The 27,032-nt window shown below is 41.4% G+C and overlaps 1 protein-coding gene across 3 annotated transcripts; it reads right to left on the bottom strand.

Moving 5' to 3' along the window:
• Positions 1–912: 912 nt before the first annotated feature.
• On the bottom strand, positions 913–27,032 carry kcnip1a (Kv channel interacting protein 1 a). Of its 3 annotated transcripts, none has more exons than XM_084549630.1 (8): positions 26,983–27,032; positions 5,123–5,247; positions 3,901–3,970; positions 3,734–3,804; positions 3,517–3,624; positions 3,321–3,425; positions 2,940–3,002; positions 913–2,548 (listed from the first exon to the last, which is right to left on the bottom strand). In XM_084549630.1, exons 1-8 carry the CDS (start codon positions 27,026–27,028, stop codon positions 2,501–2,503), a joined length of 636 nt encoding a protein of 211 aa, XP_084405756.1. In that variant the 5' UTR covers positions 27,029–27,032; the 3' UTR covers positions 913–2,500. The 3 variants fall into 3 exon arrangements, with proteins under 3 accessions (XP_084405756.1, XP_084405758.1, XP_084405757.1); XM_084549632.1 differs by lacking the exon at positions 26,983–27,032 and adding an exon at positions 15,702–15,779; XM_084549631.1 differs by lacking the exon at positions 26,983–27,032 and adding an exon at positions 15,702–15,846 and having other exon boundaries at positions 3,734–3,970.

Below are 27,032 nucleotides of genomic sequence, written 5' to 3'. Positions count from 1 at the left end.
ACCTGGAGTGATGGTGAGTGGTGCCATCACAAGCTTTGTTGGACTAAATTTTGCAACCTGGGACCAGCGGGACTTTTCAAATTCAAAAAGGGAGCTGGGACAAACTTGTCATTGAAATTTCTCGTCACCCTGTGATCATCCTCTTATGCTTAACTAATCCTGTCTGTTAGAATAAGAGGAGGACAGGAATGCACCACAGAGACATGAAAGAAAGAAGTAATTATTGCCACACAGTGAGACGCAAGATTCATTGTGTTGTGAATGTTTTTTTCCGTCTCCTTATTCTGAGACACGCTGTTCTGATTGTTTTTTAAGGGAAGGAACAACAGGTAAATAAAGGCGAGGCCTACACTTGAGTGGTACATAGTACTTGCATTAAAATGTTTATGAGATTTAAATAAATCTCCTGCTCCGTTTTATCAAAAATGACTTCACAAAATTGCAGATAAAAGCTGTTTGGGTTTTTTTTTTTTTAGTGTTCTGGTGCTTAAACCTTCAGATCCCATTTATAAATGTATTCACTCCGACTACAATGCACCACCACAATCACCTGTACTTACAAAGGTATGGTGAACCAACAAAATGATGCCCAAATTGTTACATTACGGGGGAGAAAAAAATGCTATTGTGAAGAGCAATAAAGGGAAAACTAGACACCAGGATTAGTGGGGACAAGTGGAGAAAATATGAAACAGGCTGTAAGTCGGGTAATAAAGGGAGTGATGCATGTTCAGTGATGGTGGTGAAGTTTTTTCATATGCACATTATCACGCTTTATTTGTGGGCCGCGTCCTCTGGGATCGAGGCACAAACCTTCACTGTATATGTGTAAATAACAGTATAAAATGTTCTTGTGACTCTTTTGCTCATGCTCTTTATGATGCACCCGGGAAAAAAGTTTTGACACATTAAAAATGATTAACATGTGGAAGCGACATGGCTGGAGAAAAAAAAAAGGGAAAAAAAAGCAGACATGAGTTCATTTTGTTTCTTGAAAAGTTTATTGATAAATATAATGATTTTATACAATATTTCAATACACAATACATTATTTCATTCTGACCATTGTGAGCGTCTGTCTGTGTGCCTGTGGATCTGTCCGTCTTCCCGTCTGTCAGTCTGTCTGGAAGTGTGCCTGGGTACATTTGAGAAGAGCAGCAGCAGCAGCGCATCTCTGCGAGAATATTTATAACATCATTGGTAGCACAGTGAGTGGGCGTGACAGTAAATCATTCACAAATCTGCATTTTGTGCCCTGCTTAATCTTCGAAGTGATGGCTCTTGTTTGAAACATGGCTTCCGTTTCCTCCAGGATCAGTGAAAAGGTCTTCGCTCTCATCTATATCCCTCCCTCCTCCCAGCAGGTCTCCCTCACAGTGAAAAGTTGGTCAGTCTGAGTCGACTTTTTTTTTTTCCTTAACAGGCAGAGCTAAAGAAGAAACTCTCCTCTCAAGCAAAAACACAGTCAGTTCAGCCGGATTGACCGTAATGTCCACAAGATGAAGCTACTACATGCTAGAATAAATAACACTTTTAATATTCAGGCAAACGGGACCTTTACAATCAGGACAGCACACAGACGAACACATGCACATCCCTGCGTATTGCTCTCCATCCGTAAATGGGCTCTTTAATTAACAATAAGCATCAGGTAGAATAATTACAAAGTCATATCCAGTCAGACGGAAAGACGGACAGGGAGTGAGAGTCAGAAAGACAGACACGAATGATTCCAGACGGGGAGAAGAAGCTACGAATACATTTAAATATCTACAAGTCGTTACAACATTCAAACACTGATTGACTGAACACTGGAGCACACGGTAGGAGTTAAGAAGGTTTCCGAAGAGTCTTTGCGAGTCTGCACTAGACGTAGGACTGTCGCAAGCCGGCTGAGGTCATGTTCAGTTGTGCAAACCTCTCGATGAGGTGCTGCACACACCTGGCCCCCAAATTACCCCATACCAACAGTATATCGCCACCAAGTTTTCATGGCGCATATATAAGAACTATGATGTAGGCCTTTGTGCTTCATAATATTGCCCATACTATTTAAGCCTCTAATGAGCAAAGATGCTCAATGCTTTTAGGAATTTCTGATCCTGCTTGATAACAATTGACATAATTTCAGAAGGGTGTTCGACCAGATATGAGAGGGGCAGCATCTACACGGTGGCATGAAGTACACACTGTCCAAGACGACAGTAACCGTTACAACAGCAACAAACGAGGGAGATGGAGACGAGGTAAACGCTCACAGAAAGGTAAAAAAAAAAAAAAAAGAAAAGGTCTGAAGGACATTTTCCAAAACCGGTGACGGTTTGTCGCCATAGATTTGTTACAAAGAGAAGCCGTCCATACGGTGGTTTTGTGCGTCACTGACACATACTGACAGGCTCCTTGTTTCCCTTCACTCACAAGTTAAGATGGTCCTTTATCTTCTCAGAGATTCCTTTTCTCCTTCTCTTGTGTTGTCTGTTGTCTCCCTCACGTTTGTTGTCTAGATGACATTTTCAAAGAGCTGCAGAGACCTCATGATGTTTTCATCCTGTGCAAAGAAGAAGGGAAAATCAAAACGCTGGCTGTGAGAAAGGAGAGCAGTCCAATGATTACCTTTTTAATTCACTTTACTGGCCACTAGGGGGCAGTAACCGCCCATAAAATGTTAATAATCTCTGCAGATAAACAGGCTGATGTGAAAGGTAGCAAAGACCATAATTAATAGCCGATATAGAGGCCTGGAAAGGTGGGAGGTCTTTTCTAAATAGCAAGTAAAACTGTTTTGATTGGGGTGATTTTTCAGTGCAGACGTTTAGATTTGTCACAGTGGGTGGTACTTACAGGTTTGACGGATATTATTTCCAACTGTGCCAAGTCAAAATGTCCTCAGCGAAGACATTTAGGAAAAGTATACGGATTAGATAAGTTAAAAAGCGTACCTCTTGACAAGAAAAGATGAATTCATCGAGAGTGACCACACCGTCTCTGTTTTTGTCCATTTTCTGGGAGCAGAAACAAACAGGATGTCAGGGCATTTTTGTCAGACAAACATTCAGTTTGTATAATGTATACATGATATAGTATCTCAAATACACAACTTCCTAAAACCAATAGTTTTTCCAGCTTATTTGGACATTGTTGTAATGCTGCTCAGTGCTGACCTTTGCATTTAAATCCTGCAAGTTTAGTTTTCTGTGCTCTTAATCTGTAATATTTTTTTGTTCTTGCTGCTGCTGCTTATGCACAGATTATGTGTGTATCCATGTTTGGTCAGTGTTGCTGAGTTTTATTAGACTAATGAAGAAATCACATGCTGGTACCTGAAAGAAAGCATCCACATGCTGTTTGGGTGCATCAGTTTTCAAGGCAGGGTACGTGTACTTCCCCATCATGTCATAAATTGCTCTGACGATGTTGGTCATCTCCTGTGAACAAAACACGAGAAGACCTGGTTAACAAAAACTACCACGATATTACCACGAGCGGGAATAATATGCTATACACAGGAGCACAAACGTCTTTGTTGATGTATCCGTCTCTGTTGATGTCGTAGAGGTTAAATGTCCACTGGAGCTTCTCTGTGATGGAGCCCCTCAGCAGGATGGACAGAGCTGTTACAAAGTCCTGAATGAGAGAGAGAGATAGAACAACAAATGAAAAGAGTCACATCGATGTCTTTAATACCAGATTTTCAACATGTAGAGATGTGGAAATAAATGCGAATAAAACAAACCTCAAACATTATGGAACCTGTACTCCCTGTGTCAAATGCATTGAACAGGTAGTGCGCGTAGGTGCTGGCATCTGCAGGAGAAGAAGAAAACGATGGTTGGCAAAGAAATGATACAGACACAAAGACCGGTACAGATGTAAACATCCCAACACACACTCGCCCTTCACCTCCATGTGGGAAGAACTGGGAGTATATCTGCTTGAAGGTGTCCTCATTTACAACACCACTTGGACACTCCTGGAAAGAGAGAAGGAGCCACAAAACAGAGGGAGTAAGGGGGACGTAAAAACTCGGCAGGGTAAACAGTGTCGGATGGGTTCGACAGGCGGAGACAGTGTGCTGACATCATTTAAAGAGTATAAATAGTGTGTGGGGTAAATATGTTGTACATGACCCAATTTTTTATTAATTACTAAATAGAAGATTGTAGTCAATATAACATTAAGCTATCATACCGTAGACAACGTCTGACGATAGAGGATGTCACTAATTACTGTAATTCTTGCAGTGCCTTAGCCTAAATAATTCACCTGTTAGTGGTTAGGAGATCTTTGATGCTATTACATTACTTAACAACTTAAAGCTATTCTTTAAATCACCAATGAAACACTAAAAACTAAATGAACAGTCTTTTTTAGCAGCTAATTTCTTTGGTCTCCCAATGAAGTCTGAATATGCTTCCTTCAAACCCTTCGAGAAAGTTTTCTGAAGGTATTTACTCTCTGAGGTGTTTCACTGGAGTGACAAACACATTGTTAATTAAACAGGTCATGTTACATGTTACATGGCTGCATTACCAGATCCCTGGTGCTGGAATGAAACCCGACAGACCAACCAAAAGGTTTCACCAAAATAAATATAACATGGTTATACACTTAGACTTTGGAAGGAAAAGTGGTATTACAAAAAAAGAAACTCGGATTTGGAAAGCAGTTGGCAAACAGGAGTAATGTATAACTTACACTCATGTCCCCATCTTATCTCTGTAACTGTTAATGGTGATATGAGAGTGGCTATAAACTGGGTTTCTCCAAAGGTCTGGATGGAGTATTGTATGGGGAACTCAAACTGCCCAGTAAAGTGTTTAGTGTCATCTATGCCAACTATGAAGAAGGCTCCACATAATGAAAAACAGCCAATTCATTGCTTCATAAGTATTTGAAAATGAAAAAGAAATGAATGAACCACTGCAAAAAAATACATTCATTAACACTTAACTGTAAGATATATTCACGAATGAATGTTTGACTGTTAACAAAACATTTTTCCAAACTGACCTGCCTCCTTGTGAAGGTGCAAAACTCAAGAGGGTGGATTAAAATCTCCGCCAAAATTTCTGGCAAAACTAGTAAAAACTAGTCTTTTCAGTGCAGCTGTAGAGCAACTTACATTCTTGAAGCCCCTGTAGAGCACCTGGAGCTCCCTTTTACTGAAGTTGGTCTGAGCTTCTAACTGGTCGAGGCCCTCCGGTCGATGGCACACCATGGTCATCTCCAAGTCGTCGTCGGCTTTGTCTGCAAGAAAAAATGAACGAAGAAGAAAAAACAAAATTATATTCAACTTTAATTTATATGTCGTCTACAGAGAGTAACAGAGCAGATAAAGAGAAGAAGAAATTGGTCGTATGAGGAGAGGAGAGGAGAGAGGAGAGGATGAAAGATGGAGGTGCTGAAAGGTAGAGGTCAGTTTAACAGCTCTGTGTTCGTCCTCTCACCGGTCCTATCATTAACAACTCATTACTCTCCTCGCTGGAGGGGAGGGGAGAGAGGACACACCATTGACTCTGACACACACACGCACACACATAAAGGTGAACGGTATAAAATCAAGTCTCTCTCTCTCACACACACACAGAGACACTCATCTACACATCTGAACAAGCACATGATCCCTGAAGCAATCTACAGGGTGATAATTATGCATACTGTTATAACTGTGCATAATTTAATAGAAGTGGTCATAAAAATTCTGAATAAGATAGAGTGGTCGTAACGCAAAGTAGTAAAAGGCTGGACCACAGAAGAGGAAAGACAAGAAATAATAAATAATAAAGAAGGTCTTTTCAGAATAACGAGCAGCATAAGAGAGGCGTCTCATTAGAATTAGTTTTTTTTTTTTTAAATCGCAGATTTTCACAGGCTTATTCAACTACGCATACATCAGTCAAGCTTGCAGTCTGTGTGAGAGAGCCTGATTATTTCATCATGTGTTCTCCAATTGACCTCATAGTGATCAAGAACAATTTACTTTTTAACATCACTGTGAAAATTATATTTAACACACTCGTCCACACAAGCTGTCAGATTTATGACCACTTACTTTAACATTCGGGGTCAGTAAACCCATTATTGAACTGATTATACTCACACTCACAACTGAAGCAGAGTGGTTTGAACAGACACAGATTTTTAAGGGCTCCTGTTGAGCTTTAATTGGGTGTCACAGAGGTTCATTCTGTCCTTGGCAATACAGATTTTGAAAGCGAGACATTTTTTTTTATCTGTGTGGCAAAACCATTAGTGCTCTGAAAAGCTTCATTGCACCAGTGCCACTTCACTTCTATTCTCTCAGTGAGTTAAGGGTACCAGGTCGGCGTTTGACTGCGCAAGGCTACAACCACTTTATATTACTGCTAAATAAAACCTCAGCCATCAGGGAAAGGTTTTTTTTGGGATTCAGCATACAGTGTTCCCACTCCACGCATCACAGACTGGTATTTCTGTAAATACCTGCACTGAGGTCTGCCATCACGGCTTAAGTGGGTAAAAGTATACGCTTTGAACTTTGTCCCTCAAATTTGTCCCTGTGGATGATCTGAAATGTTGAGATTTAGGGTTATTTAGGGTTAATGATTCATTCATTCGTTCATTCAGAGTTTGTCATCATCACATTCGGGTGGAGGTTCAGGCTCATGTTCAGTGTGACAGAAGCACAGAAGCAACACAAAATAAACATATGTATAGATTCAGAAAATCAACCATAGTGATCCCTTTAATCTATTTTGCATTATGCATCCAAACAACTTGGGATTTATACACCTGTGAAATTACAGAATGAACACTCCTCTGACAGGCCTCATTGTGGCTCTGTTGAGTGCATTAAAACAGCACAGTCACTGTCACACTTTGTGCTTACGCTCATAGCCACCACTGGTCAGGACAACCAGGACACTCAAAATAGGAAAAGTCACACTAATAGGCTGAACTTTTTTTAAAGTAACTTATATTACAGCAGCAGCAAGTGATGTACAGAATCCAATCAGACTGCATTATGAAGACGTTTATATAGTGAGATGGGGGGGGGGGGGGGGTTCTATAAAAGAAAATTCTACATAAAATGAATGTAAAAATGAATGTAAAGCATATAAAAGCCCTCTGAGGCAAATTTGTGATTCTGACTTGACCTAAATTAATAACACATGATTCAAAAGTAAGAGAGAGGAGAGCCAGCATAAGTTAGTATTCAAGGTTTCTTTCTACACATTCACTCAAGTCGATTTAAAGTAAAAGCTGAACTGACTGTCAGATTGAAATACATCAGATACAGCTTATTTACCTTGACCAAAGTATTTCTGTTCTTAAGATATAAATGAGTGCATGGCAAGGTAAATGTAATATAGGCATGGTTATAACATGAGTATGAAAAAAAGACATAAGCTGGTATAAACAGATAACTACTGACAGATTTAGCTTTTTTGTAGCTGTATTAGTCTCAGTTTTCTGTAAACTACAAGGCATCAGACATAAAAGTGATAGCAACGTTTGTGTATGGCAGCAGTACTCTTATCCGAGGACAAACCAGTGGACAATTCAGTCCTATGTTCACAAAGTTAAAACCAGCAGAGGTAAAACGCATACACAAACCGTCTGCATGTAAATGGTCTGGTCTTGTGCTTTACATTCACAGCGACACATCAAACCATTCACTTACACACACCAGTGCCGAGCACTTGGAGCAAGCAGGGCTTCAGCGTCTTGCTCAAGGACACTCTGGCACGTGGCATGTGCCGGGGATCGAACCGCTCTACCTCCTGAGCCACAGCTGCCCCCATGTCTGTGTCCAGTGGCCACAAGTTCAGAGTGCAAATCTGAACATACAAACATATGAACACTGAATAAATCACTATATTTATTCAGTGTTCATATGTTTGTTTTTGTTTGTCTGAGAAAAGTTTCCCCTGATCCAACATTCACACATTAATAATACAGATTTTCCTCCCCAACAGCTTGCTGGTTGACAGCTGCTGGTGGAGTTAGTGCTGGATGGTAGTAGAATAATGACTCACCCTCCACAGTGATGACTCCCAGTAGGTGCAGCATCTTGACGGCCCCACAGCACAGCAGAATGATGGCTATGGTACGTAAGCTGTTCTCACTCTGCTCCTCTCTCTCCATTTTGATCACCTTCTTTCCTCTGGCTTTGTTGTGTACCTGTCTGTCTTAGACTTTTCTCTTTTGCTCCTTACTTACTACTCTCAGTTCTTAATTATACATATACCTAATGTAAGAACGATTACATTTAACAACTTTTAACCCTGCAGATTTTATGCAGCTCCATTCTAAGCACAGCTCACTTTCTCTCTGCTGACTGTAAACTTTCTTTCCATTCTGCTTTCTCCAACAATGAGATCAGCACTCACCTGCCTCTCTCTATCTCCGTCTTTTTATCCCCCCTTCTCTATAGCCCTGGGGCATCTTCCTCCCTTATTCTGACCTTCGCTCCATCCCACTCTCCCTCTCTCTCTCTCTCTCTCCCTCTCTTCTTTTATCCGTCCCCCTCAATCCCGCTACTCCCCCCTCTGGTGTCCTTCACTCTTCTCTTTGGAAACAGGGTTATAACCCGAGGGTTCGATGTGAAAACGCTGCGACAATGACAAATTCACCTTCCTATGCACAACCACATGTGTTTGTTTTGTGACTCTGTTTGTGTTCATGGGTAGATCGGCACTTGATTAATTGCTCCCATTAAGACAAACACTCATCCTCAAACAACAAAGGCTTAAATTAGCACAAAGTGACTTTTCTAACTAAACATGCTCTGGTTCTTCATATGACTCAATTCTCACTATCACCAACACAATCTAAATTAGTAATTATGAATTAACATAAGGGATCCTCCCATATCTGACTTGATATTGACTAACTAATGCAGCGGGTGTCTCAGTGGAAACTACATGAGCTGCTATGACATATCAGTACCAGCAGGGGGAAGCAGAAACTAGCAAGTAGCAGCATGTGTCATAGAGGCTAGTAAACATGTACTGTAGCTGACATTTTAACCTTGTAGTACTGCTCTAAAAAACAGTTTTGTCATATAAAATGTCCCTTGTTCTTAAAATACAAATAAAGTCAGATAATAAAAACCATATACATGTATGTGAAGTACATAGGTACCATGACAAGCTGCCATTCATTTATAGTCCTAATGTAAATGCCAAATTAGGGGCTGTGACTGCCGACTGAGCTGGAGTGTAGCCTATGACATGCAGACTGCAGGGGGCTCCGCTGCATCAAGAGGTTTCCCACAGAGATTTCAATTGCACGTTTGTTTTATTTACTCCTCTGGAACTAAAGCAGCACTGCTGGGGAAAATTTAATTTAGTGGCATTAGATTAGCATTTAACTTAATATGCCAGACATTTAAAAGATGCTCATTAGTATAAACGTCACTTGATGAGGATGATTAAGTGTATCGTATATTGTGTTTACTCAAGTCATCAACCATGGGCTGCTGTCTCTCGCTGTGATTATTCAACTACATGTCTGCACAGATACAGCCAATGATGAAGCGTCCTTCAAGAGCTGATGCACGCTTACAGATATTGTACAAATACTGCAGGACAACTTGTACACCAATCATTTTAGGAAACATGAGACACATAGCCTTCACACAGTCATACAAAAAGTGATTAAAGAGTGATTAATCGTCTTTCTAAGCGACCAAATTTCACTCCTAATGATATGTTCAAAAAAATTAATGCTTTCACACAGACAACTTAGGGCACTCCTAATGCTTTGAAGCTGCTTTAAAGGACCCATGTGTCTGAATTTGGGGTCATCTACTAGCAGAGATGAAATATAGATTTCATGATTATGTTTTCATTAGTGTATAATGTAACAAAATTTTTTTTTTTTTAAAAATCATTGTTTTTTTTGTTACTATAGTTTGAGCCCTTTATACCTGTAGTAGATAGAAAGTGTGTCTTCCTTTACTCAGTTGGGTGCAATCTGCAACCTCACCTCTAGATGTCATTAAATCACAGACACGGGCCCTTTAATAACAGTCAGTGACGTTCGTGGGTGGTGAAACAATGACTCTTTCAGAGTCTGAGTTACAAATATGAAACCAATGTAATGGCTTAAATTCACCATTCACAATCAATTCTTTACGCACACATAGGTCAGGTAGATATTTGGCCAAGGAAGGACATTAAATCTATAGCTCATTCAACATAAATCTTGACTGTATGCAAAATATTGATTTGTAAAGCTTTAGATTCTGATGATTTGATCCATTTTTATTACAGACTGAAAGCTCTGAGGCAGCAGTACTGCCAGTCTCTGTGTGTATAAACACTATATTGTTGAAAAACAGACAGATGGCGCCAATCGAGATACACAAGCCAGACCTACTTTAAGAGAGCGCAATTTGAGGTGAGGCTTAGCTCGCCACTCCTTCAGCTCACGTCTCTCCCCTGTATTTGAACAGGAAATGCGCAAATTCCCCAATTTTGACTATAAAAGTGATTGAAATGACTGGAATCATACATCACATTACATTTATAGCCCAAAACAATGGACAAATATGATAATTTATTTTATCATTATTACTTACTCCATGATGAGGAAAGCTTTGCCTCACCTGCGTTCCCTGACCGCACGTCCGTGATAACAGTGCATCAAAGCTTATACCTTACTGCTGACAGCTACTGTGGGAATACCAGAGTCATTGCCCAATGTCAGAGAAACGGAAGGAGCAGAGGTGCAGACAAGGAAGGGCTGATGCATAAAAAAATGTAGCAGCGTCGGCCGTGTGGGCTCACTTTGGCTTCTGTAAACATAACCCAGAACAAAATGAAGCTACGTGGAAACACTGCAACACAACCACGTCGCTGAACAGGTAACAACAGAAAACTGCATACCTGACATATAAACCTGTGAATATGACAAAAAGAACAAATTTCTCTCAAAGAGTACAGTTTGATACATTTAAGACTGAAGACTAGAGTAGGAGGAGGACCGTGCACAAACCCATTTATACTGCCTGCTAGGCACTAATGTAGCAAAGGAAATTTTCAGTCAGAGCTTTCAAGGCATTGCAATAGTGAAATGCAAATAGTGAGAATCTAGATCTATTCCTTGCAAAATGTGAAATATTTCAACTAGTTAACGCACTATTGCAACATGGACAGCAAAAAAAACTTTTATTTATTTTACTTTTTAGCCTTGAGACAATTTGTTTCAATTTAAGCCGAAATTAGATTTTTGTTTTTGACCACAAGATGGTGCTACCATGCGTGCAGTTTTGGTTCATTTTTGGGCCTCAGCTGAATGAAGCTTGATACATTGTGCTTGAATTCAGCACAACCTTGTGTGAATAACGAAGAAATTTAAGAAATGGGAATGTCTCGAATGCGAATATGATGGCGCTGAGGAGCTTCTTTACTTGTAAAATAGAGAACTACAAAAAGATATGCTTAGAGCAAAGAGTTATTAATAATGAATAATCCTGGCAGGCTGCATGGAGAAGAAGATCTGCTCCTCAGATATACAAAGTTTAGTAGTTCCTACATTAAATGTTACTTGGGGTCAACGTCGATGATTTTCAGTTTATTGTTTAGTGTAAATTCATAAAACAGTCAGGAGAGATTCTGTACACCAGTGTGTTTCAACATTGTTACCTTAATTGTCACCAAGGCAAATGTGACAGCCTGACATAGAATTTGTGGGCTCATTATTACTGTTCATTGTCACATTTGAAAAAAATTCTATTAAGTCTATCATGTGCTCATTTGTAATGATTAGTATTATGAGCAAAAATGTGATCAGGCCATCTCCAGTATTCACTGAGCTCTTTCTTCCACCTCTGGGCATACATGCCTGCAGTATTATTGAGTGGATGACGCATTCCTGCCAGTCCAAGTGCACCATAATGTATTCATCATTTCTGAAAATTTCCATTCATTTGAATCTCATTGTGGCATTAGGCCACAGCAAAAGTCTACTTACAACATCTTCTAAATCAGTAGACCTCTTTTCAAATACGTGTAAGGGCTGTGGCAGGGTAATAAACTTCTTGTAGGTCATACTTTCTACTGTGAAGTAGTTTGTATTGGACAGGTGAGATCTAGAAACCTGCATGATTCATGCTCCACAACAAAACTGCAAAGTTAGCAGGTGTAGCACACCTAAAAAAACAACCTAGAAATCCACCTCGAGAGCTTCACTTCCATCTGTTACATAAACTATTATAAGCTGTGGAGGCTGACATTGACCAAAACCTGAACTCTTTCCTTTCAGAGCTTGTTTGGAGTATTTAATGGTGGCCTCAACTGTCAGCAAAGAGACACCACCTGTCACTCATCGCAGCCAGTGTGTTGTCACAAAAAATACGCCTTCTATCAACACACACACTTCCTAAATCCTAAGAGTGGGTTTTAACTCCTGGCTTCCTCCAAACTACTGCTGCCTCTGGGATTTAATGTTAGTTCTCGTTTCTCCATCTCTTACTTCCGTCTCTTTCCCACAGACCCCCCCTCCCCCCATGTCTTATCTCTCTCACTCTAGCAAACTGTCCTCTCTCTGCTTCTCTCGTGCTCTATCTTTTCTTCTTGTACCGTGTCCTGTAATCCTAGCCGGAAAAGTGTGTCATTTGCATAATCTGAATTAGCTTAATCTGCTGTCCTGGCACCGATGGAGAAGGGTTGTGTTCATCTTTAATGGCGGAGGGCGCTCTACAAAAAAAAAAAAATAGCAGCTCCACTGGCCATGAGATCCCGGTTGGGGTGGGGGTTACGAGGAAGTATTTTAAAAATAGATTTTGGCTGTCCCTTTTGATGTAAACCATGAAAAAGCTGAGCACATAATCATGTTATGAAGAGGGAATTCAAGATTTCATTCTGAGGCGCATTGTTTTCAACAGTCAATATCCGAGTCAGTGGACATGGGGCCAGACCCCGACTGGCCTTTGGGTGGTTCACCCAGAGTCCAATGGCTCGCTCCGGTTGAAAACACACACAAACACACAGATGCATTAAGTGACCGACTCTCTAACAAGACTAACATGAGCACATTATTTCAAGAGTAGGATGTTAAAGCACCCATACGCATAAGACAACATACACTCCAGTGCCTGTGTGTGCACACATATCTGTTTGCCTAATAATGCTCGGACTGCTACAGAGGACAGCAGTGTTTGTGTGTGTTTAAGGCGGAGAAGCACACACACACGCACAGAGAGAGAGAGAAAGCTGTCACATTTGAGTGTGCAACTGCTGATTATATTTGGTAAGAGTGAGTCAAACGCTGCTCATTTAGGCAAACATTGCAGCATGCCAATATTGATTTTTGAGTAAATACATGTCTAGACTCAGAATCTGCAGGAATACACAAACACATACACACAGAGTCAGAAAACACACACACACACACACACACACAAACACTGCTAGATGCCAAAGGATGAGGATGACGAGATGACTTAATAAGCACTCACACCAGCTAATGGGAGCGTGGGTGATGGAGAAAGGGAGTAAATGAGAGAAAGGCAGGAGAGGAGAGGAGAAAAAGGGAGGTATGGAGATGAGGGCTGCAGGAGCAGATTGTGGTGGTGGCATGTGAGGGTGAGGAGAGGAAAATTAGAACAAAGTAAGATGAAGAGAAACGAGAGTGAAAAAAAGGAGTGGGAGAGATAAAACTGGGGGGAAAAACAGGGAGGAGAGAAAGCAGCTGGGGGAGATAGGAAGAAAAAAAAAGATGAGGCAGTGTGAAAAAGCAAAGAGAAGATGAAGTTGAGGAATGCGGAGGAAGGGGCGGAAAGCAAAAATTAAACAGGATAAGAGGAAGAGCAGAAGAGTGAAAGAAAAAAAAAAAGGAGACAAAGAAGATTGAGACAACATTGTTGCAGGGAGTAAGGGAGGAAGGCAGAGATTTAGGCACTGGAAAAAGATGGAGAATTCACCGGGGTAAAAGAAAAATACCAGATGATAAAATGAACTGTCAGAGGCCACCGGAACAGATGAGGATGAAAACAGCAGTCAGCCTGCCAGACAAGACAACAGGTAGAGAAAACTCCCACTTCAGATTAAAAAAAAAACCGACAAGATGACAGAAAACAAAGCAACAAAACAACAAGCAGCCCAGATGAAAACAGACAGCCCAGACAGGCACGTAAATATTGAAGCAGGTGCGGGGATGCAAACACAGCGAGGCTCAGAGCGCAGTGACGAGCTCATGCTCCGAGGATCAATCATGTAGGAATCTAATCTCTCAACATTACAACCGTGCACTGTCTCTCTGTCAGTGTTTTGATCCGGGATGAGTTATCTGCAACACCACAGAAATAAACGGCCGCATACAAATGAAGCCCCGCTGTACTAATCGAGAATACGTGTCAGAGCGGGAGAAAAAGAAAGATGCTGGAGCAACAACACAACAACACCAGAGTTGCAAACAATCTCCAAAATAGCTCCGGCACCCTTCTTCCACATCCCTTCTTTCATGTCTGCGCCGGGCATTTGTAGAGGCTTGTTTTCGTTCGCAGGAGAGGCTCCGATTTCACACTGTTCCACAACGTGAGTGCGTCTACAAGCGCCTCATTTTTCAAAATAGCAACTAATTTACGCCTTGCTTATTTGACACCCACAGGGAAAAGGTGCTTGTTTGAGCTTGTGGAAAAGGAAGGGGGGGGAAAAAAGCTTATTCAAAGGATAAAACCAGCCATATGCTCTCATTTGGAAATTGTCCTGTATGGGCTAATTTGGACTGAAAAACCGACAACAGCCTGCCTCAAAAGATAGGTTAAAATAACAGCACACTATTAATAGGGGATCTTTTCACTCTGGCACTGAACTCCTGCTCAGCGCGCCCATTCACTGGAGCAGCCAGTGTGGATTAGTTAGATTTAGACAAATGAGGTTTACGGGATTTTATTAGAATGAGTAACGGCGGTAGTAAAACATTTCTCACAGGCAACAGGTTCTCTTAAAACCACCTACCCTCCTCGACCCACCTGCACATTTTTTTTTTTGCATCCCTCACCGTCTCTTTTTGCGTGGCCTCGGCTTACTCAGGAATACCCCAATCTCATCATAAAAACCCCCCGCGACCCCTCCCGCCCCAAAACGACATCTTTTGTTGCCATGGCTACCGTGCTTCCAAGGTAACAGCAAGACGGAAAAGGAGCGTGTGAGCTGAGTGACAAATACCTTCGACATGTGTGTGTTTACCAGCGCCCGTGCTCGCGTCTGCACACGCAGCCAGACAGACAGAGCGACACACACACGCACGCGCACAGACACAGACACAAAGAAACCGTCTCTTACTTTACTCCGTCAGTTTCCTGTGTCGAAAAACAATATAAGCTCTGGCACGCTGATGCTCTAAAACTTTGTTGTAGAATAAACAGACACACTTTTCCCCCGGGAGCACCTGTTGATTCCTCCCTTCCTTTTCTCCATCTCTACACATCTCCCTTTTTCTTTCACTGCATCTTAACTGAAATACCAGCAGTTATTAATCTTTGCTCTGCAGCTCGCGTACGTGAGCTGTATATTTTCACTGGAGGGAGGGAGTGTCTGCGCGTGGAAGCTACAGTGAAAACACACAGTCAAAAGTTTCCCTGCACACACACGTCTCCACCCATGCACGTGCGTGTTGACTGAAATGAGAGAACAAACATGTGTTTATGTTCGCATGCGCGTTGGTATGTGCACGCGTGTGCATATGTTTGCGTGTTTGTATTCCCTCACCGCTGGACGGCCTCCTCTGCTTGGTCTGCATGGTCAACGTGCCCACCACAGCCCCCATGTTTGCCGCTGTCGTCGTGGAAACAAGTGCGTCTGTGTGCTGAAGTCTGTATCTCTTCGTCACGTGTTTGGACGGCTACAACGCACACACACGCTCCCTCGCCCTCTTCCCACCTCTCATCCTCTTCTCCTCTCTCTCTCTCTCCCCCCACCTCCTCACTCAGCGGCTGCTCTCGGCAGAAACCCTCTTTTTTCTATCATCCCTTCTTTCATGCTTTCTCATTCCATCTCACGGCGCTCCTCCTCTCTCTCTCTCTTTCTCTCTCTCTCTCCCCCCCTTTTCTCCCCACACTCTCCTACTCTCTTTCTCTCTCCCTGCCAATTCCCTGTTTTTCATCACAGGTTGTAGCCTCCCTCCCTTTTCCCTCTTCATCTCTCTCTCTATATATCTATCACCCTCCCACCTTCACCGCAAGCCAAGAGCCCAAGCGGAGCATCAGTGATTCAGTATGAAATCGGCAGGATGTTGATTCACTGAATTATAAATTAACGCGAGCGTACCCATTGATTTGTAGATGATAACGGTGCATGAATCACTCTGGACTAAAACATACCGTGTTACATTTGCACACATAAAACCATCTGTTTTGCTCTGATGGAGAAGAAATATGTGAATACACACAGGCGCAGATATTGACTGGAGGGAAACGAAATATGAGCGTGAAGACAAAAACACACGTGCACGTGACAGACATTAGAAAGCACCAGTTCCGTTTTCCCTCTACGACGCGATTTGTTCATGAAAAGGCCACTCCAATCTATCGGCACCTCCACCGACTCCATCCATCATTCCTGCTCATCCATCCATGGTGCTCAAACCTTCACGCAGACACTAACAGGATTGATAAAGGGATGGAGAGTGTGTATGGCGGCCGAATGGCTCCCAAGGCGAGAAAAAAAAAAAAGGAAGAAAGAGAAGAGGGCGGGCAGGAGAGAAAAAAAAAAGCTTAAAGTCAAGAATGTGAGAAGAGCGAGAGATTAAAAGCACCAAAAGGCAAAGGATGAGACGAAAGAGATATTAAACAGGGCTGAAAGAGTGGGATGAAGACAACTGTCTGATAACACTGCGGGGGTATGTGCTTTTGCCAGTAAGAGCTGCGCTCACACCCTGATTAAATCACATTTTAATTACAGACCAATCAATACAAAGTGAATGAAATTTACATTAGAAACGCACAAAGAGCTGGAAGACGACAGGAATGTGCAACATGCTAACACCGCACGTATGAAAAATACAAAATGAAAGGGTGGAATAAATCACTGAATACTGTAAGTAAACATACAACCTGTCTTATGATAATGTCCAGTATAATTTCGCCTTTAACCCCAAACTCCATAACAAACATAGAATTAAATTTTCTACAACTGTGTTGCATAAATGGACACCGAATTTCCCACCGGATAAATAAAGTATCTATCTATCTATCTATCTATCTATCTATCTATCTGTCTGTCTGGCTGCATTAATATTGCAGGAATTACAGGAATCTTATAATTAATGCATTACTTAGAAAGGACCATTTTAAAGTTGAGCTCGAAAATTTTTATATATGCTATCTGAATATGCAAAATAACTAGTCATTATAACACAAATAAATATTGCAGAGAGATGCGGTTCTAAACGCTGCATACAGATAACAACATTCAGCAGGAACTTGCCCGACTCTCGTCGCTGGGCCGGGCTGTTGGCCAGAGCTCACATATATAAAGGCTACTAGTTGGAGGGCAAAACCCAGGCTACCACATATACAACTGTCAGTTTCAGCTATGATCAAAGCTACAGATTGTTTCATGGATGAAAACATAATATGTTTGCCACTGCTATGTTTAGTAGAGATGTAGCTGCTTCTGCAAGTGATGTACATGTCATGTAGTTGATTATACGAATAGACGCGCCGTCCTTTTATATCAAGCCAGCCATCCGTAATAATGCTTCTGCATATGTGGCAACTTCCCACGACTATGGGGCACTTTTTGTTATTATGATGAATAATGAGCGCAGCGTGAATGTTAGCAAGCCATATGGGCAGATTTAGCGGAAAAGATTTTCGTTTGGTGAGTCAAAAATCTGCAATCTGCTTCTGTGAAAATGTGCTCATGAACGCTCGGATGTGTTGGGTTTTTTTCTTTTTTTTTTTCTCCCCTCACAACAGCAAGAGAGACAGAACGGACAGCAGTGGGGAGTAAAGCTTTCACCCTGCCTACACACACACATGCTTACGCACGGAGAGAGGCTCACATATGTATGCATCTTGCACATGCACCAATCGCGGGCAGAAAGAACGGCTGATCATAGGACGCGGTCTCTGCGGACCGTTGGGCCGTCCAAACAGCATTCGGCACCATGGAGCAGGACCATTTCCTGCTACACACATACACAACCACGTACACACACACTTCCTCTTTGCTTGCTACGCTATATAACTCACCGTCTGTACTGTGCCTATAGGAATTTACAGGCTATCAAAGTTATTCTCCCTATCTGAGCTTGACCGTACTTCATCCTTAGCCTGAAACCACATCTATCCATCTCTCTTCGCCTACTTCTATCTGTAGATTTGTCTTCAGGCACACGGCCCACGCCAATACACCTTTATCTGGCCATCTCTCTCTATAAATCTTTCCGCTTGTTTCAGCCTAGCGTTCCTGTCTGTTTCAAACACTGTTCCCGGCTTGTACCCATCTCAAATCTCCATCTCCCTGCGGTCTCTGACAGGCCTGTTTCCACGAAGTGACAGAAATGTTTCTCATTCTAGTAATCATTTCAAAGTCTGTCTGTGGAGCAGAGAGAAAAGAGCGAGAGGTTGGAGTGAGTGTGCGCGCCTGTTTTTGTTCTTGCGTGTACAACAGTGCCAGTGAATTGCCTGGTGTTTCCCTGCAGGCATGTGAGCGAACGGCTGCAGACAGTTTTACAAGACCCCAGCCGCGCTTTCAAGAAAAGAGATAATACGAGACAGAGGAGAGGAGAGAGTAGTAAGCGTTGGAATAAGGTGTGCCTCTGCTCTTTATAACAAGGAAAGAGAGAGCGGTGAAAGTGCAGATGGAAACATATTTGGCAATGAAGGCTTAAGAAGGAGCAGAAGGAAACGCAACAGAAAAGCTTCCCGCAAGAGATTAGAGTGTGATGCAGGGCGGGAATGAAAAAGATGGAACTGGGTAACAAGAGCCAGGAGAGTGGGCGAGTGGTATTGTAAGAAAGAAAAGGCAGAGGAGAGCAAGCGGGACATGCAAACACCACATTTCCAGAGAAGAAGATGGAAGAACAAAGAATGGAGGGGGGGGGGGGGGGGCAAGCATGAGAGAAAATGAAACTCCAAAGATCTTGATTAAGATTAAAATGCCAGGTGGAGCTTTAGAAAATCAGCTCAACTCTTCAAAGCTGCTCATTCAGACCAACCTCAGTGCAGACCTGCAGGCCAAAAACATTAAAACCCACTCCTTTCTTCCTAAAATAAGAAAAAAATTAATCCCAGCAGTTATAGATTATGAATCTATCACACTGCTGTACGACACCGCCCTGTCGGCACACACAGCTTTGGCAATTACTCATCAGAGGCAGTGTGGCTTTGGACAGGGAACATGTCTATTAGGAAAATCAATACTAATACCTATGTGTCCAAATGACTTATCCCACAGACACGCCTTTGTATCTTTATTAGAGGACGCATGCTGACCGGCTCCCATCACATTATGAAAAGAGGGAATAATTAAAGGAGGCGAAGGCTATTGATCTGTCATTATCTAGGGAGGAGGCTAAAGAGAAAAACAGGGACAGAGGAGGATAAGTAGGGACATAAATTAATGAAGGAGAGTAAGGATGAAAAATTGGAAAAGAGAAATTGGAAAAATGAAGTTCAAATGGGAGACAGACTGATTAGAAGGGGAATCGAAGAGAAAAAGACTGGGAAGAGGAATCGGTCATTTTCCTCATCAACATGGTTTCTGCTTCGTTAGTCTTCTTACAGCAAATTGGAATGTCATAGCATGTAAATACACACAAGGCAAATGGAGCAGCAGCAGGAAAACATTCCCGTTATATAGGTTTGGAAAGGTTCAGTCATCCAGCTTTATGGTTCATCTAAAGAACAAGGCTGAAACAAAGCCAAGCCTTTGTTGGGTTCTCTTGGGGACATTTTGCCAGAAGGAGCTTAGGAGTTTAGGTTTTGTGCATGGCTGAAGTGTGGAAAGGAAGAGGCAGTGGAGATGCGTCGTCCATTTTTTTTTTTACAGTCTATGTTTTTTGCATATGCACATGTAGACCTTTAAAACTAAAAGATGTACAGTAGTAAAATTATGGTTCTTAATTAATAGCAGAATAACAACTTTACTAATTACTTTTTTACTGCATAAATCTTAAAAGTTATAGTTTGAAATCATTTCTTCTTAGTTTTAAACTTAAAGCATTTCATTATTAGAAAGTGTTAGTAGTAAGTAAAACAAAAAGATCAATTGACTTATCAAAAAAAATAATAATTTGTATACTACTCCCCCTATATGGGTGTGATATGAGTGTTAAAGGGAATTACCGTTTTTTACAACCTGGACCTTATTTCTGGTATAAAATAAGATCATTTAGTCACCCATATAACTTGTCATTTGGAGTCGTTCGGACGTTATTTAGATCCGCGTATATCCATATAGTGGGAGTGACTGGGGCACCGAAACGCAGCCTCTAAATAACGCATTATCTGCCACGAAACTTGTTAATTTCACCAATATTTTGTTATGATACGCTAGTGCTAATACACGATTGCATTTTATGCCAGAAATAAGGTCCAGGTTGTAAAAAACTGTAATTCCCCTTTAAGCTATGACAGTTGCGGTTCCAAAACTGGATGACAATGTTTCACGGGAGTATTTGTGACCTGGCAAATTGGCCTGAAATGATCCATTAAGCAACCAAATTTTCCATGACGGACAGGGTTGGTCGTGCAGAACAATGAATTTGACAACTTTGTCGGCTATCTTCGTTGCTTTTGAGCCATGTTCGTGGAACCTTGCTGCTCTGGTTCGCCCCTTGTTTTTTTCCCCCTTGCATTAGTGATGTCGTTGTGTTCTTTCACATAATTTGTCTACTCTACAGTACTTGGCAGCACAGTTCTTGCTGTAACACTACCGCTCTAGAAGAACGTATTTCTGGTAGTGTAAGGTTACGCCGAGCAAGTTTAGCACGGCAATATTTCACATTGTGACAGCATGACACTGAATAGGTGAAAACACTGGCTTACCAATCATGTTAGGCATTTCTGTTACTGGGGCCAAACAACACTACTTTCATGCGTAATGAGCATATGCACACAGTCTCAATTTGTAGTGTGTGCCAAACAGTTTAACAAAATCCAGCCTAATTTAAATTCATGATTACTTCTATGGAAATACTCATAAAAAAAAATTATATCTTTTATGTTTTCAGGCTTTTGCTTTACTCTACCATGGTCATAAATATATTATTTATATATTGCAAAAAGGACAGCTTGATTCCCTTTGCAGAACCATTAATGACTGCAATTCATCAGAATTTTAATGAATATTTGTTCTAGCACATTTTCTATGAAATGCTGCACAGGCAACATCCGCATCTCTCTCTCTACGAGTGTCATTTCAACTGTCACATTAATTTAGTTCAAGTGATGTGCATCGCTTATGTCATCACTGAGTATACAGGCTGAACCCTATAGTCAGAGATAAGTAGCTATCTATATTCATCATCTGTATTTCTCTCATTGGCTCCAGTGTAACAAAGGCCTGGAGGCAAGTGCAGGGCTGACTACAGAGATAAATTGCACAGAAAATGTTATTTATCTTTGAATAACTGAGCAACGCATTCGCCTGCAAATGTTATGCAAATAAAGTATTTTTATGTATACAGCGCACAGATATTATTTTTTTATTTAATAAATTGCTTGAACGTGGGTTTAATTTGCAACGCTGAAAGATCAAACACACTGACAGCGGATCTCAAATCACAGGAAGATATTTTTAAAAGGAATCGTTTCTTGCTAGGGAGATCTACACAGTATAGACGAGCATAAAGAAACATGAGATGCAGTATCACAATCCCATCATTACACATTTGCCCACAAACACACGCACGCTTCGGGCATGGAATTAACCACAATCCCGTTTTCATGTTTCCATGTGCCTAATAAAGCTCTTTTGCTCTGCTAATTGGCTCTTTTGGTGCACCTCTTTTGATGTGCAGGGATGAGAGAGAGGGGCGGAAACTGCAAAGGCTATTAAAGATACAGGGATCCTGTCTTCTCAGCTCTTTAGCCCTGCAGCAGATGGAAACAGAGCCAAATGCTTCTCCAGAAGACTCACACATGCACACTCATACACACAAACACGTATATATTTACATATTGTGCTGCCCCCAAAACCGAAACTCCACATGATTAGCGAAACTTCAAACAGTTGGAGTGATTTTAGAGAGTAGGAAAAAGGCTAGACTCTGAAACTCAGAGCACAAAGAGATGTGAGGGTTCGAGAGAGCGAAAGAGACAGAACCCCAGAGATAAACAGCAAAGGCTGACAAAAAGCCATAGATCAAGAGCAGCTGGGCGAACAGAAAAGAAAAACTGAAAAAGACCAACACATAAAGACAAAATGAGGGGGTGAAATGAGGTGAAAGCGAGCCAGACAAAGAGAGAGAGAGAGTGAGAATTCACTTGACAGAGCGAGAGTGTACAGAGAATGAAAGTAGAGGCAGAAACAAATGGAGCGAACGGACAGAAAGATGAATGTGTCACCAAGGTGCAGGTTTTGTACTTTATAACCGCAGGGAAATATTTCAGAGTAGCTTGTGCACAGACAGTGGACACATTTCTTTTTTTACCCCGGGTGAAGAGAGAGACATATACAGATAAATGCCTTAACACCAACCTATAACCCTACGAGCTGTCGGGGGCACTGCCTAATATCTCCACCTGCTAGCTTCCCTTGTGCAAAAGCAATGACTTTATATAGGCCACAGCGTCAGTTTGGCATCATTTACTCTTCCACACCCAGAAACAAAAACGCCTACTTTAGTTGTGCAGTTCAGCAGCCTTCTTGAATTTAGTTCAGACAATTTATTACAATAAAGTGCTCTGAACTGGGCTGTAAAGTGACTGCATTTATCACACTCTTTAAAAATCAAACTGCTTTTAAAAGGTGACTTTTATTCTCCACACATGGCGCAGAACTGGCAATGGGAAGCAACCGCGTTTAATGTCTTGAGTTTAATGTCTTTTCAAGACTACTTCAATTCAAAGAGGAGGAGCTTGGGATCAAACTACCAACCCTGCTCCAGAGCCACAGGTGTTGGATAGCAAAGGATGAATACGGGTTACATTATGAAATTTGGTTTGAACTGCATACCTGAAGTAAATGACCTGTGAATATAAAGCAATATCTACTTGTGGCCCTTTGACATTGGATTGAAGAGAGAAAACAAACGGCGCTACAAGAAAAGCACCACGGGTCACGCTGATGAACACCATATAATTCCAATGTCACCGGAGTTACTGCCTCCCACTCGTTTTCTGTCTTGCAGTCAGATACTTCTATCAATAACGATTCTCAAACAGAAAAATAGAAATACAATGTGTCACAAAGGCCCAATTTTGCATACAATTTACTATATTTATGGAATAATAAATTGTATATTGTGTAGCTTTTTTATTCGATTTCTTTTGATAGTAGAATCCGACAAGAGGAACAGAAAGTCAAACACAAATCATGTATCTTGTTTTGAATAATATGAGGGTTCAGTGAAGACCTTTGCACGGTTTCAACCTTCTATGTTGGTAAGGATCCTTCTGAAGAGCTCTTTCAGGTATAACATTTAACAAGGTGATGTGCCTGAGCTCAGACTACGCCAAAAAAAAGGGTTATGAGCTAAACACTTGTGATACAGACAAAATGCATTAACACATATTATTTGAAAAACCTGACACATAATCTTATAAAACTGTTAAAATGACTGTAAACACTAGTCTTCAATTCAGATTTGTGGCTCAGATCCACTTGTGCGTGTGTGCGTGTGTCTGTTTACATCATTTTTTTTTAAATGTCAGATTCCAGCGAAAGCCGGCTGCGATCCTGAGTTGACCCGCTGGCACAAAAGCACAAATGGAGCGCCTTGTCGTACGCAAGTAAACACGGTTGCCATGGAAGCTCGGTGTTTACACTTTCATTTATAAGTTACTATGCAGAGGAGGTATTCATGAGCAGATCATGGAGACAGAGAGCCAAGTTTTTAATTATGGCACTTTATGGAGCAGCTTAAGTGTGTGTGCATACTGAGTCATAGTAAGGAGTGGAGGGATCATGACTCCTGCCAGCATAGATTTGTGACAAATGTTGATTAAGAGTAACGTAAATGTTCCATGACTTTTGATCGGACTGTACAGACTGCCCACTACGGAAAACCCATCCATCCATTATCTATTATTATTATCCTACTACTATTATGCTGAGGAGAGTAGCTGGAGCCTATCCCAGCCGGTAATGGGCAAGAGGCGGAGTACACCCTGGACAGTTTGCCAGTCTACCACACGGTCAGCACAGAGAGACAAACAACCATTAACACTCACATGCACACCCATGGCCAATTTAGAATCACCAATTAAACTAACATGCATGTCCTTGCAACATGGGAAGAAATCCACGCAGGGACAGGTTACAAGTGACAGATATAGTGTGCCAAGACTAAACTGAAGAGTGCCGCTTACTAAATGTCATTTCAAAAATTTTAAAATGCAATAATAGTTAGTATACTCAATTTGCAGAAATAATGAATATGTTTTCAACTTCATTTTGTCATTGCTGCCTTAACATCTAAATGTGCAAGAGGAGGTAACAACTGTTGCGGTCTGCTGGGCAACATCTGCTGCATATTTTTACGTATTTTATGGCATAATTTCCTGGAGTGAGTCAGCAATGGTAAGGGACCCTGAGTCCACACCTCAACTTTGACCAGAGTCAAATTATATGATATAAAAAATAAATTCATTCATTCATTCATTCATTCATCTTCTGTAACCGCTTGACCCTGTTAAGGGTCGCGGGGTCTGCTGGAGCCTATCCCAGTTGTCATCGAGCGAGAGGCAGGGTACACCCTGGACAGGTCATAAAAAATAAATAAATAATAAATCTAGGGCCGGGACTTTAACGCGTTAATTAAGATTAATTAATTACACAAAAATAACGCGTTAAACATTTTTTACGCATTTTAATCACACTTATTTTTGCACCGCGGAACGTTTCTCACTGGATGAGTTTCGGCGGACCGATTATACTGGAGCACCAACTAGCGTTCATTACTTCAGACAACAACAAACCACAGTGAACATGAACGAAGAAGCTGATGAGACCGCTTTGGTTGGCCCCGTGGATGGGAAATATGCTATTGCTACACTTAATGGCAAAATTGCACTGGTCTGTTGGACTTGGTTGAACAAAAATAAACAATATTTTGTTGCTTAAGCTTATGTATTCAGTCATTATTCAATGGTATACTAAAAATCCATATGAAAAAAATTACTTCTCACTGTTCTCAGGTCAAATATTTATATGCGATTAAAATGTGATTAATTTCGATTAATTAATTACAAAGCCTCTAATTAATTAGATTAATTTTTTTAAGCGAGTCCCGGCCCTAAATAAATCATAAAGTTCTGAATAAGCTGAAATATCCTTTATCTATCCTACGTTGGATCCTTCTCAGCTGGTCGTTGCCTCGTGTTGGGTTGTGATCAAGGATGGGTCAACCTTCCATGCAAAATGAATCCTGCCCTGCTTTCATTAGACCACTTTTTATAACACTGCAGCAGATGGTGGAACACACACATCGGTTCACACACACACACACACACACACACACACAGCGGCCCCCTGAGGAGCAACCTCGCCTCCTCTCTCAACTTTTCTCAATATTTCTCCCCCACTTTTACTCATCTATCGCCTCTTCCTCACACCCTAACAAACTTCAAAGTGGCTGCTATTTAGAGGTTACCCCAAGTAGGGTAGAGTCTCTCCCGCACGAAATTAGCTAAAAATACATCCCTGTTGCTTGGTAAGCACTGTTGCCTTCCCTAACTAGTATATGGGTTGTGCTTGAAATGGAAGAAGACAATGCGGCCGAGTTTCTGACGCATGTGCTGTTTCAGTAAACTGAAACCTACAGGTTTCATAATTTAGAGTACAGAAAGCGTCCACCGTGAAAATATGTCTCGAGTATCAGTTCGGCACAAATCTGCTGAGAGCTGTTGCCACGCAAGGAAAAGAGGCACAGGTCAGGAATTAAAAGAAACAACTCACGCAGGATGCTATATATGTTTATATTTCCGAAAAGCATTTATAGGATCTCTAAACGATTTTCAAAGCTACTTCAAGTGCTGACTGCGTGATTTGACAGGGGAGGGATTTGCAAAGCGTTTGCAGCACATAATTTACGTTTACAGTTTTTACCACAGCATATGTAAATATAAGTCCCATCCCCTCTTTTCCTACATGACATGAAAAATGATTTGTTTTTGGTCTGTGTGTGCAGTGTGTGCGATGCAGCCCTGCGTCTGTTTGTGATAACCATCAGGTTTAAGGTCAACAGACGAGGGGCTGACCACGGCCAAATGCTGACGGATTACACCACCCCGCTTTACACCACAAATACACACAGCCACCACACACCATGCATTATGTGCGTGCTGTGTGGTACACATTTTCAGCAGTGAATACTGTGCATAAATTTTTTTTAATGGACAAAGCTGCTTACACTAAAGTATGTCAAGTGTCAGCGACTGTCAAACTGTAGCAGGGCAGACAGGAAGCGGGCTGGTTAAGGGAGCAGACGGGGTAAATACCATCACCTATTATAGACATGCCCAGTGGCACGGCTGCACACGTACATGTATGTTCTTAAACCCACAGTTCAAACAGAGGACAGTTGGCCTGAAGATTGCGTCGTACAATGACAATGAATAATATTTCTTTGCCCAACTCTACGCTCCTGCTCCGTATACATTCAGCTCATTCACATAATGCACTTCTTGTGCGATATTCATGACTCTGAGAGCAAAACATCTCTGACTCCAGTGACTCCATCTCCAAAAACACGCAACATGACAGGCGCTGCTCTCACATGACAGCAACATTCAAGAAAAAGACTCATGCATCCTGTGTGCGTTGGAACGAGAAATTTAACCAATATAAATTAAAAAAAAAAAAAAAAAAAACATCTTACCTTTACGGTAGGACACTTGTTTGGATTGCAAGGAAAAGGTTCCCATCACG

Source organism: Chelon labrosus (assembly GCF_963514085.1).
Source record: "Chelon labrosus genome assembly, chromosome: 8".
Taxonomy (NCBI): Eukaryota; Metazoa; Chordata; class Actinopteri; order Mugiliformes; family Mugilidae; genus Chelon; species Chelon labrosus.
Note: the sequence above shows the minus strand (reverse complement) of the source record. Positions and strands in the feature narration are given on the sequence as shown.

Bases quoted from the DNA above. Each gene is read 5' to 3' on its own strand.
- kcnip1a (XM_084549631.1), bottom strand. From the start codon at position 15,759: ATGGGGGCTGTGGTGGGCACGTTGACCATGCAGACCAAGCAGAGGAGG. The intron at 5,248-15,701 runs GTGAGGGAATAC...TTTTTCTTGCAG, and splicing joins GCAGAGGAGGCCGTCCAGCG to ACAAAGCCGACGACGACTTG. The intron at 3,003-3,320 runs GTACCAGCATGT...TTCTGCTCCCAG, and splicing joins ATGTGGATGCTTTCTTTCAG to AAAATGGACAAAAACAGAGA.